The sequence below is a fragment of the Gavia stellata genome, chromosome 2 (genome assembly GCF_030936135.1).
Source record: "Gavia stellata isolate bGavSte3 chromosome 2, bGavSte3.hap2, whole genome shotgun sequence".
Taxonomy (NCBI): domain Eukaryota; kingdom Metazoa; phylum Chordata; class Aves; order Gaviiformes; family Gaviidae; genus Gavia; species Gavia stellata.
In genome coordinates this window covers 96,319,695-96,331,079 of record NC_082595.1, presented here as the reverse complement: position 1 = coordinate 96,331,079, position 11,385 = coordinate 96,319,695, and the positions used below count along the sequence as shown (strand labels likewise).

The 11,385-nt window shown below is 36.8% G+C and overlaps 1 protein-coding gene across 1 annotated transcript in view; it reads right to left on the bottom strand.

Moving 5' to 3' along the window:
* Nucleotides 1-1,602: 1,602 nt before the first annotated feature.
* TAF1B (TATA-box binding protein associated factor, RNA polymerase I subunit B) overlaps nucleotides 1,603-11,385 on the bottom strand; it is a 49,375-nt gene continuing 39,592 nt past the window's right edge. The window contains exons 12-15 of the mRNA XM_059835346.1: nucleotides 8,840-8,930; nucleotides 8,324-8,394; nucleotides 5,993-6,218; nucleotides 1,603-2,143 (exon numbers count right to left, since the gene is read on the bottom strand). Coding sequence (XP_059691329.1) covers nucleotides 1,921-2,143; nucleotides 5,993-6,218; nucleotides 8,324-8,394; nucleotides 8,840-8,930 — 611 coding nt within the window. The 3' untranslated portion in view covers nucleotides 1,603-1,920. The remainder of the gene's footprint in view (nucleotides 2,144-5,992; nucleotides 6,219-8,323; nucleotides 8,395-8,839; nucleotides 8,931-11,385) is intronic.

Below are 11,385 nucleotides of genomic sequence, written 5' to 3'. Positions count from 1 at the left end.
TCTCAAGCAGCTTAAACAGTGACAATGTCTATTACACTTCTGTAGATTTTTAACTGATACAAATACTCATCTAGAATAAGAACAATGAGTAATTTTACCAAATATTTACAAACTTTAGTAATTCACTCAGGAGGAGTCAAACATAATGGATACTGGCTAATTTTAAAACACAAATTCCATCCACAAGATGAGATTCAAATTGGTATATTCTGAGTCCATTAATGTAAACATCAGTTTTGTCAGAAGTCTGAGGTATCTTGCACAACGTGGCCATAGATTTAGACATACTAAACTGTACCCACTTAGGAAATCTCTAACACATTCAACAAGTAACAACTCAGTTTGCTCTTTCCTCTTCCTCCATCAAGCACAATTTAGCTCTGTATGCCTAAAACTATGCCTTCTTATCTGCATGTTACAATCACTTGATAGGACCATTGCTCTAAATCCCTGTTCTACAGTAACTACTTAAAATATCTGAAAAAGTAAAAACTTTCACCCAAACTGTGTCTTTTCTGTCACCTTAAATCAGGACACCATGCTTAATTACCTCCTGCTTCTACTGAGCCAGTGAAGCCTCCTGGTTTGCCACTATTTCCACGTAACTATTGCAACTTACCTTTAATAGTCCTGTCTGCTCTACCTGTGCTTGAAATACTGCTTTATCGCTTTGCTCCAGACAGGTAGGGCAGCACATTTCCTCTCCTATCATTCGCCTGTTCTCAATTTTTAGACAACGGCTTCACAGATTGAACTGCAACAGATTTTAAACCCTTCCATAATACTCAAGAGTCTACTCGCTGAACTGATTACCTTCCCAGATTACATCTCACTGAAGCCCTTGCTCAGGAAGGAAGCTATACTCTTTTTAAAGTCTGCAGACACCATTTTTCTTGACTATAATAATGCTTAGAAACAGCTGCTGATTTTGGTTTTGGTCAAATAGATTTGGCAACTTCTGTACTCTCTACTGACGGTCAAATTGCTGAATTTTATTTCATTCAACTGAAAGCAGCATTATTCATCTGGGTATCTACTCAAATCTCTGTTCAACATATGTATATGTTATGGTGTCTTTAATGTAGTGGCAGCACCCAACTTCATTTACACGTTGTCTGGGACAGTTTAAAAACACAGTGCATAAATAAGATTGAGCATGAGAAACTGGTAGAATGGCTGAGGCGCAAGCTGCTGAAGATGCTGGATTATAAAACAGTCAGAAGAATTCAAACGACAGTAGCCTTGCAAAAGAAGAATGACAGGAGGACCTGGCAGTTACCATTGCACAAGAAATAGGATGGGCAGTTCCAGGTATGAAAATAGCTGCAAAATCTGGAGTGGAACGTGGACCTGAAAGATGTTAACTTGAATGAGGCTCAGGCATAACAGGAGACTGGGAGATACACAGGATGCAAGGAAATGTAGAAAACAGTGCCAGCGTTGCTCAGAACAGCCTGGTTAGAAACAATGACTAAAAAACTCACTCCAGTGAAAACATCAACCAGCTGCTCCTTTTATTTGTTAACACACTATTTCAAAACAAAGTAAACATTACTTTCTAGAAATATATTTGCTGTCATACAACAGTAGGTAAAAAATAGATAATATTTTTAATTGAAAAATCGCCCAATGTAATTAGACCAGTACACTCAAAGTATGGTACAATTATGCCAAAAAGATGGTAATTTCATAGCTTCCTGTTGGCTGTGATGCAAAGTGAGGAAATAAATTGGGATAAACAGTTTCCCTGGTAACTTTCCCAGCTGGAAACCAATGACTTAAATTATAGAGAAAATGACACTACAACTGAAGTACAGTAGTAGATCTCAGCACTACTATCTTAACAGAAAATTTCCATGCAGGCAAAAGATCAGTCTAAGTTTAGATGTAATACCATGGTTTGGGATCCAACCAACTAATTTACACAGTTTTAAAACTGTTATTTTTAGGCCTTTTTACTTCCTTAGGCCTGTATCTTGACTTTTTACAGAGTTTTTTATTAAACAGTTTGTGTTCTATCACACACACCTCTTCATGGATATAAGAGGGCTGTATCCTCAGAAGAAAGGAGAATAACCTTAGTACAAAATGGTAACTCTGGGGAAAGTCCACTTCTCTGTAATGAGCCAGACGACCACACAATCTGAAAAGAAAGGGAAAAAAAATCCCTAAATTATCAGTGTATTTACTTAGTATTTAGCTAGCATTTATATATTTAATTGTAATTAGAGGAAAACTCTACATTTTACCAACAGCATAAATCACAGTTCTGGTCTACAATGTCGATTCTGTGAAGGCATGCACTCCTGCAAAACCTTGAAGTAGAGGACTGAACCAAGACACATTCAGAGATGGTGCAGACATGGTAAGAAGGAAAAGCCTGTATAGCTTCTTGCACTATGAATCAGGATCATACTCAGCCAGGCAAAGAATACATTCTTTGCCTTTCAGGACTAAACTGAAGCAGTGTTCATTTTGTCAGCTTTCAGCAAATGAAGCAAAGCATGAAAATGGCTACCTTACCCTATTTTTAAAATTTCTAAGTCTATCCAATGCGGACACCCCAGGCTCTTTTCTCTATTCTTTGCCCACACTCTCCGTAGGGTCCTCTCTCTGCTTCCTGACCCTAGGCCATGTGATTATAACCCATCCATTTCTTGTCCATTGCCTTTGTGGGCTAAATATAAACTACCTGTCTAGAAACAAGACAGAAAAGCTAAGTTCAAGCCAGTGGAGTAAGATAGGAAACAGACTGCAGAAATAGCTCTGTAAACAGTAAGCTCAGCAATTTAGTTTGGAAAAATACCCTGTTCTGGCTTAGCCCCAAATTTGTTTTTATGAAAAGTGCTAAGTTTAAAATAGTATAAAATCCATCTGTCTCAATTTTTAAAAATATCTTTTGCTTTCATATAGGGATTTAGGTGCTCTTCACCATATAAGCCCTATGCATCTTCTAGCTTACTAGGTATTGCCCTGGGATGTAGAGTAGCAAAGTTTAAAATTTCCCCTCTGTCTGATTCAGAGCAGCGGTCTTAAATATTCACCAGAACAAGGACAGGAACCTGTCTGTCCCAATTTACGGGCAAGTGTGCTAATTACTAGACTATAGAGTCATTTGCTCGCTCCCTCTGGCCCAACAAACATTTACATTTTACCTCGAACTGGAGGAACAGACGGACCCGTCCCGGAGTGCCACGCAAGGCGCACTTTGGGGAGCAATCTTTGTTTAAAGCCTCCCACAGTCTGGCAGGTTGGAAATCTGAAATGAGGTCTCTTGCACTGCAGGTCCCATCCTCTGCCCTACCTCACATTCCCCAAAACTTGCCAGACATTTCAGTAGCATCATAACAAATTAGCTGACCCCACAACCCAACGCGTTTGCTAAATTCGAGCTTCATTGAGAAGTGTTGGTTGAACCAAATCTGCATTTTTGGGATAATATGAATTAGGACATTTTGTTACATCCTAGTCTTAACCCTGAGATGCAGCAATTACAGCTCTTATGGCAACTTAGGTGTCAAATCTCAGTTTTCATTGGTGGGGCAGGGGAGTGATATTGTATATTCTGAGGCAAATGCGTATTACATCAATACTGTAAAGCACCTCTTCGATTAATTGGAGTTACACTTTTCACAAGAGTATCTAAACACACAGACATTTCTGCTTCATTTTGTGCTATTTACCCTGAGAGCATCTCTGAAGAGCTAAAAAAATTCCCAAGTGATTTTAAATTTAGATGTAGTAAGATAAATCCATTTTTCTCAACATTTTTCACATGTTCTAATACCTCATCATATATCACCTAAAGACTTCTATACCAAATGCATTTTCTAAATTCAGTTTAAATTGAAAGTTTTAAAATAAAATGTAAAAGCATTTTACCAACCATCTGACCAATCTCAGCTTTGCCCACACTGAAATCATACCTTAGTCCTAGGATTGAAGCATTTCAGTAGTCCCAGTTAGAACGTGCTGATTTTTAGAGAATGAGAATTTGTAAGTTTGTTTTTAGTTCTATTATACTTACACACACTTGCATAGGATAAAACCTCGTATCTGAGGGAGTAGATGATGTTTTCCAAAGTTAAGTAAGTGTCAGATGTATAATTAACTACTTGCATTGCAAATGATATAATGGGAAATTTAACCGGTAAGAATTTAAATTCAAATCTTGTTTCATGAAGGCTATGACAGTTTGCCATTAACATTTTAATATATTACATATGAAAATGTAGGCTTAAAAACAGACTTTGCATGAAAGATTATTTACACAAACATACACCGAAATATCCACTCATTCAGTGTGTACATAAGATTTACGCAAATTTGTGGTAAAAGGATTATTACCTCCCTCCCTTCAAAAAAAAAAAAAAGCTTTGTATTCATACAAAAGAATGAATCCATACAACCAAAGCTCTTGTAATATAACACTGTGTTTACATTATTCCAACCCATTTCTGTCATGGTGGATATGTGAAAGGTAATGTGAAAAGGAAAATAAAGATAAGCAAATAAATCATTGAAAGACAGAAAAGACTGCATACATGTAAAAGCCAGTTATTTTCAAGGGGAATATTTAATGTTTTAAAAATCAGGAATGTATCACTAAGATTTTGTAGGGGCTGTTGCTCTCTTAAGCATGACATTTAGAAGTATATACCAGATAAAGATTTAAGATGTTATTCAATGCACTAATGAAATCTCATTTCACATTAACATACCCTGACCTCTTTTCCAAAAACCACCCTCCAATTGCACACATGAGAAATTCAGGAAAATCCAATCCATCTGCAAAGTTCATCTTTTCACTGATACCCACCATTACATTAATTTTCTGGATTAGGATTTCATGGTACAACCAATGGCAGAACCAAAATCTGGTGTATGATCCAAGGGAGTTTGAAAGAAATGGTCTTTTAGGTATTTTCAATTCCTTAGAGTAAATGCTGCTGAACTCCTACATTCCCTCAGCAAGGGTTTTGCCTTCTGTCTCTGGCCATGGTTCTCTGCCAGCACCCACCAAATAGAAAACTCACCAATTTTTGCAGAATTTGACGCAAGAGGAGAAGATATTAAAGGAAGAGTGAGAAGTTTGACACAAACCAGGCAGATACTGAAATATCTCTAGAACTTTGTACAACGCTGGATTAGCTGGGCTATCATTCTCCTTGCTACTTAGGTCCTTTAAAGAAAATAATTTTACTAACAAATAGCATGACTGTTTTGATATACCCTGAATTGAAAAAAAAATTCCCTTTCACTTGCGAAGTCAGGATTTGGGAACAGTTCTCTAGTAAAGTCAGACACTAAACTTCCTTAATAGCACAAAATGTTTTCTTTTCCCATGTTTCTTCTTTTACTTTTCTAGTAAAGCAATTTATTCTTTTACTTTTCTGCTTGCAAAAATTACAGATGTTGATTGCCTATATACTTAGGTGAAATAGTGATAAAGTCCTTCTCACTTGTAATTATTCTTTTAAAAATATGTTCTGGACACATTAATTGCCTGCTTATTTGAACTCCAACGGCTAATTTTAACTTTAATTTTGATCAAGGCCACCAAAAAAAGGACAGTAATTAAAAAAATTAATTTCCTCTGCTTTTTTGGGGTCCAGGGGAGAGAGGAATGGAACCGTTTTCCCATTCTCTGGAGAGCTGCGGAGCAAGTTTTTTCTAAAATACTATGAAGAAGGAAGTGAAGTGAGTATTTGTATCTAGCTGCTATTCTTGCCATGTGACTCTAGCTGTTGATTTTGTCTCATCTCCTCTCTTCTCAAAAGCTCACTTTGATCACTCTTCGTATTACAATTTGTCTACTCCCAATCCAAGAGTAAGCATTCCGCACACACCCCTTTCTACAAGTGATTTTAACTATATGCGAATACATAGCTGTGTACACACCCCATAGTTGTCGTTTGTAAAAATATATATATGGCACTTTACTTTCAGGAGAACTTTCCAAAATGTATTTAACAAAAATTTGAATACTTACTTCTCATTACATAGTTTAACTGTGCACAGCCAATAGTCAGGGTTCAGGGCTGTAAGTAAACCACATTTTTCTTGCAAAATTCCCTTCAGGCTATGCCCGTGAAAACAACTCCCATCTGTGTTTTCTTCAGACCAACTTAACTGAAAACTTGAAGGATTTGGCTTTTCAGCAGGTCGCACTGATCCAGACAGCTTGCCAAACTGATTTTGTAAGTTCACAACCATTTCTGTACAAATAGAAACAAAAAAAACCAAGGCAAAAGTATTAAGTATTAGAATACTGTGTAGATGTGATTAATACAGGAAAAAAATAGGGTATTTGTGCCTTTGTTTTTTTCTTTTTATTTCTTTTTTCTTTAAACCTCTGTGTGGAATACTGAGAAACCTTGAAAGCCTGTATGTTCTCTCCCCCATTCCATTTAAAATTAAACTCTGTGACATGTTTTAGGGAAAGACTTTGAAAGACAATTTGAAATTCCATGTCTTTCACACCTAATGATACTAATACCGGGGTACTCCAAAATCATTCCCCAAGTAAAACTTGTGAAATCCATTTGATAATGCGGGTATTTTTGTTCTGATAGAAAACACATGCCAGGATGCCTTTTGCTGTATTTACCTGGTCATATGCTACCACTCAGACTGGCTAAGATTTTTTGAGTAGTTTCCTGTGTATCAATTAAGGAAGCCTGGTTTCATACACCTATGGATTTAAGGTTGGGCTTTTCATAGTGCAAATTTCAGCTTGGAAGACAAAACAAAACAAACTCCACTCCAACTTTCCCCACTGCTAGTGAAAGAATGACAAACTTTCCTAAGTTGCTGAGGCTGAGAAGGGAAAGAAGGTATGATGATAGATCAGCACACACACTATGACCGCCTAAGCCTTGTTTCCCTAGGATAAAAAGCAGGTTAAAAAATACTGTTGTTGGAGCTTCAACTTCTTTATATGACCCGTATCTGAATAAACTCATTCATAAACAGGAAAAAAAGCAGAAGAGACATCCTAAAGTAGTCCAAGGACTGAGAAGCTTATCATTCAAGTGGACACTAAAATCTACCATCAAAAATAAAGGCTGAGGAAAGTTTCTCAAAACCTGTATCTGGCACGTAAGTGTTCTAGATCACTATTTGTCTCTACTATTTTAAATTTGTTTTAAGATTAATCTTGCCCAGTTACAATGGCATTATGTGATATTCCTGCTTGCAACAGCCAGGGGTAAAGCTCCATAATCGAGCGGTCTTCTTCTAGCTTGAAGAGAAGCAGAGCCAGAAGTGGAATCTAGAGTGCCACAGAAATGATGAACAATGAATCATTATTCACTTTTTCTTATAAACACAGGAAGTAAAGGGCATCTGAGCAAATCATCAGCTTGAAATAAATAAACCTAAATATGTTTTTCCACAGAACGTGACTTGACTGCAGGATCACCCCTAACAAATCTTGAAAAGTAAGAAAATGCAAAAAACCCCAACTGCATTCTTGAAAGATAAATCCAACATGAGCTATACAAACTAAATAGGATTATACAACTTGTTTAGAAGTCCCAGAAACTGGAAGAATATATAAAGGGAAAAATATCACTTGCCACACTTGTCTCTTCAAATATCTGCTGCTTACTAGATACTATTAAATGTAGAATGAAGACCTTCAGATATAATTTGGTTGAATAAAATTCTGGTTTTTTGTATTTCCACATATAAGTGGGTGTTTTGTTGTTTTGTTTGTTTGCTTTTATGTCAACGTAAAACCCAGTAATTTCTTGTAAGTACTTCTAGAGCTACTAAAATAAAGTAGATGTACCTGCATTCTGACCACATACAGCTAGCTATTCAAGTAAAGTCACGTTCAGACAAGCCTTCCTCACTTTCTATAGAAGACTGCAAGAAGGAGTGGGAGAGAAGAGGGACATGCAAGGTCTACCAAAGGACATACTGGGATATCCATACCAAAGGATATAAGGAAGTAAAGGAGAAAAGGGACAGGAAAGCTATGGAAGACCACCAACAATTCATAAAGATCACAGTTATGTAAAGGCAGCTGACAAACCAGTGAAGAGGAGAACAGAGTACTCATTCTGAGATGAGGTTCAGTAGGTCATTAGGAAGACTGGCAAAGGCAGTTTCAGTTAAGCATGAGGAGAATGCCTGTTTGAAGAATTCCAGCCACAGGTTGTAAAATAGTACTACATTAATTGTACCCAAAGATGAAAGAGAGAAGAGAAAGTATTTTAAGATGTAAATGTTATCACAGTCAGGGCTACAGATTTTCTATGATGGGAAAAGTTGAAGCAGATTTCTGCCTTGCTGGGAAGAGGCAAAGTTTACTCACGTCTTCTCTTAAGAACTTTAGATTTCTTCTCGGCTGAATAAAACAGTGGCTTTTCACATCTCCACAGATACCTACCAGTGAGAGACATAAGAATTGTTAGGGAAAAAAAAAGCTGGAGCAAACAAGTAAAAGAATAGTAATTTCTTACAAATACTGCTAGAGGTATTAAAATAATGTAATGATTAGTGCTGTTAAAAGCCACTGCCCCCCCAACAAATCTAGGAAGTCTTTTTTCAGAGTAGACAAACTGAGGCATGTAAGCCTAGATTTACTGTAATCAGTTAATTGTTCAGCTGTATAAGCTACTTGTCACAGAAAGTGAGCATTAATTGATATGCTGGATAAACATTATGAGTGTAAATAGAAAATTAAGATAGGGATTTAATCGCTCTATTCACCCAAGCTTGCTGGATGGAAATGTGGATCAAATTCCTCAACTTTTTAATTTCTGTGGGGGTCAGGATTTCACATAAAACTGTTTACCTTAAAAAAGAAAAATACTTAAAAAACCCTTACTTGGCTCTTTCTTCATCCAATTTCTTTTGCTCCACATCCAAGCAACATTTTATAACCTTGTACCACTTTTTGAACTCAAAATACGGACCACCTGAATAAAACATACACATTTTAGGTTGAGAAGAAGTGAAAGAAACATATAGTACACAGAAGGTGGTCTCCACGCAGTTAGACCCTGCGTCTTCCACCTGTATCCAAACCTATCCTGAATTCTGTGTGCTTAAAGAAAACATACTTGATCTAACAATTCTGTAAGAAAGAGGAATGCAGAAATGCAGTGAAAGAACAGCATGTTGTAAGAAGTGTGAAGAAGCCCCTTAGCTTAGAACAGATTTCATAGATTTAGCACAATTCAAACCTTTCCCCTCCTTTCTGAAAGTTAAGTCTGAAAGTTTCCCTTCTCTCTACCAAATGAACTAGATCTCCACAGGGCAAAGCGGCCTTCACCTGTTTGAAAGTTGACTTCAAGGGATTAATGAAACTATACATCCAGCTTAGGCTTAAACACATAAAATCTACACAAGCTCAGATGTAAAATTTCAAATAGTTTCATCAACTCCCCACTGTCTAGCCTACTACCCATTAAACCTGACAGGGCTGGAAAGATAAACTAGACAATTGTATTCACTATGTATCAGCCTCCCATGTTTTTAGGCACAAGAACTTCACTCGCTGATAGGTGAACAGAAATTTATCAGCATGTGCAAAAACATTAAGGCATGTGGCATTCTAGCAGCACATTTATTATCAATGCTCCAAAGAGGCACAGGACTGAAGTAGAACAACTGGGTACATACAGTAAGTATAAGAATTCCAAACAGAACTTTGGTTTAGATTTATATATTTAAAATATGATCAACTCTTAATACCCAAGGGCAGATTATCTGCATTGTGAATTAACCAGGCTTTGCATTTCCCCATCACGCCAGCTGCACTGCATGCAATCTTGCATCATGCTTAGCTTTGCCAGCTAGCTGTTTAAACTGTTTTGGAGGTTAATATACTGTTCTTATAATCAAGCTTATATAAATTTTGTACTATCTGCATTTTTGCTATTCAAGTTATCCTGCCACAGGATGCCTCAGATGCTAGAAATATGGATGGACTCAAAAAGCAACAGACAAATGAAGGGAAGAAAGACCCTTCAGTAGTTCTTAAAATTCAAAGGTGTGGATATGACTTCTTTAATGAACTCCTTAAACCCAGAGGTTTAAGTAAATACTCTTAAAGTGCTGTGAGGACAGTCGGGGCAGGGGACAGAAATTTTTATTAAACTTCCTATGAATTATTAAGCATCTGTCACAAGCAAAATCACTGTCAGAGACACAATGCTACATTATAATAACCATTTAGCTGGGCAGTACCCCTAGTCTGATGTTCATATAGCTGAGCTGACTGGAAAATACACAGGTCTGTGATACACATATACATATATACATCTCAATCATGTTTTATTTGAACACAAACAGTATTGTGTATGTGTGCAGTTCATAGAACATACACACACAAACACACTAGGTAACTACAACTATCTACTGTACAGTTTCCAGTCTGTCTTGAAAAACTGTGGAAGCTGAAATACTATGTTTTTTAATTAAAAAAAAAAAAAAGGACTGGAGAAAGGATAGTTAAATTGAAAATGGAGTCAACATAAATTGGATCTTTAAAACTCAGTATTAACCATTATTCATTTCAGCACAGTAACTTTGGGAAAATGCCAGAGGCAGTTTTGAGCTTTGGCACTAATCAGTGCTCTAACAGAAATTCTCACAGCAACTCCTCTGCGCAGCTGCTCACTGTCACCCCAACATTTTAAGGACAGGGACAACATAACACCACATACATCATTTTGCACCAGCAGATTTTAAAGTAAAAAAGTGGGCAAAGAATGAGCTGTTAATTCCCAAGGGCAATGAGACTTGTTAATAAGGGAGAAACCCCATTAAGACATTAATGGCTTTGAGCCTCAGCTTGTAAGCAGTTGCACAACTTCTACTCTTGTCACTATTATGTACTTCAACTTTTCAAGGGAAATTAAAAGGAAAAAAAATAAGATCCAAAATAAGTTTGTGTATCCACTTGAAAATGAGAATTACCGGTTTTAGTTAACAGTGATGACTATCTCTAGATACAGCAGTAATTGCGCTCACACATGGTTAACACCAATTTCATGATTGACTTAAATTTTAAAAAAAGTAACAGAAGGGTCATAATGGACCCAAAACCGGATGGAAGGCTTAAAAGATAAACCACTGTAACACATCTTTCATCTTATCTTCAACTGTGATCTGGATCAGGCCATGGAACATCTTCCTGAAGATTTCTAATCTTTGATTTGGTCTTTCTGCCCTCAAAGAACCATGTTCACACCTTTATCTTCTCTATCTTAATTGCTGTTAGCTTTTTCCACACTCTCTCAGGATTATTTGGACTAAGAAAACAGATTACATCTGAAATATGTTACACACTAAGACTTTTTATTTAACAAGACTAAACAAGTTTGGATTTTATCATAAACGTGGTTTGATGCCCCTAATAAGTATCTG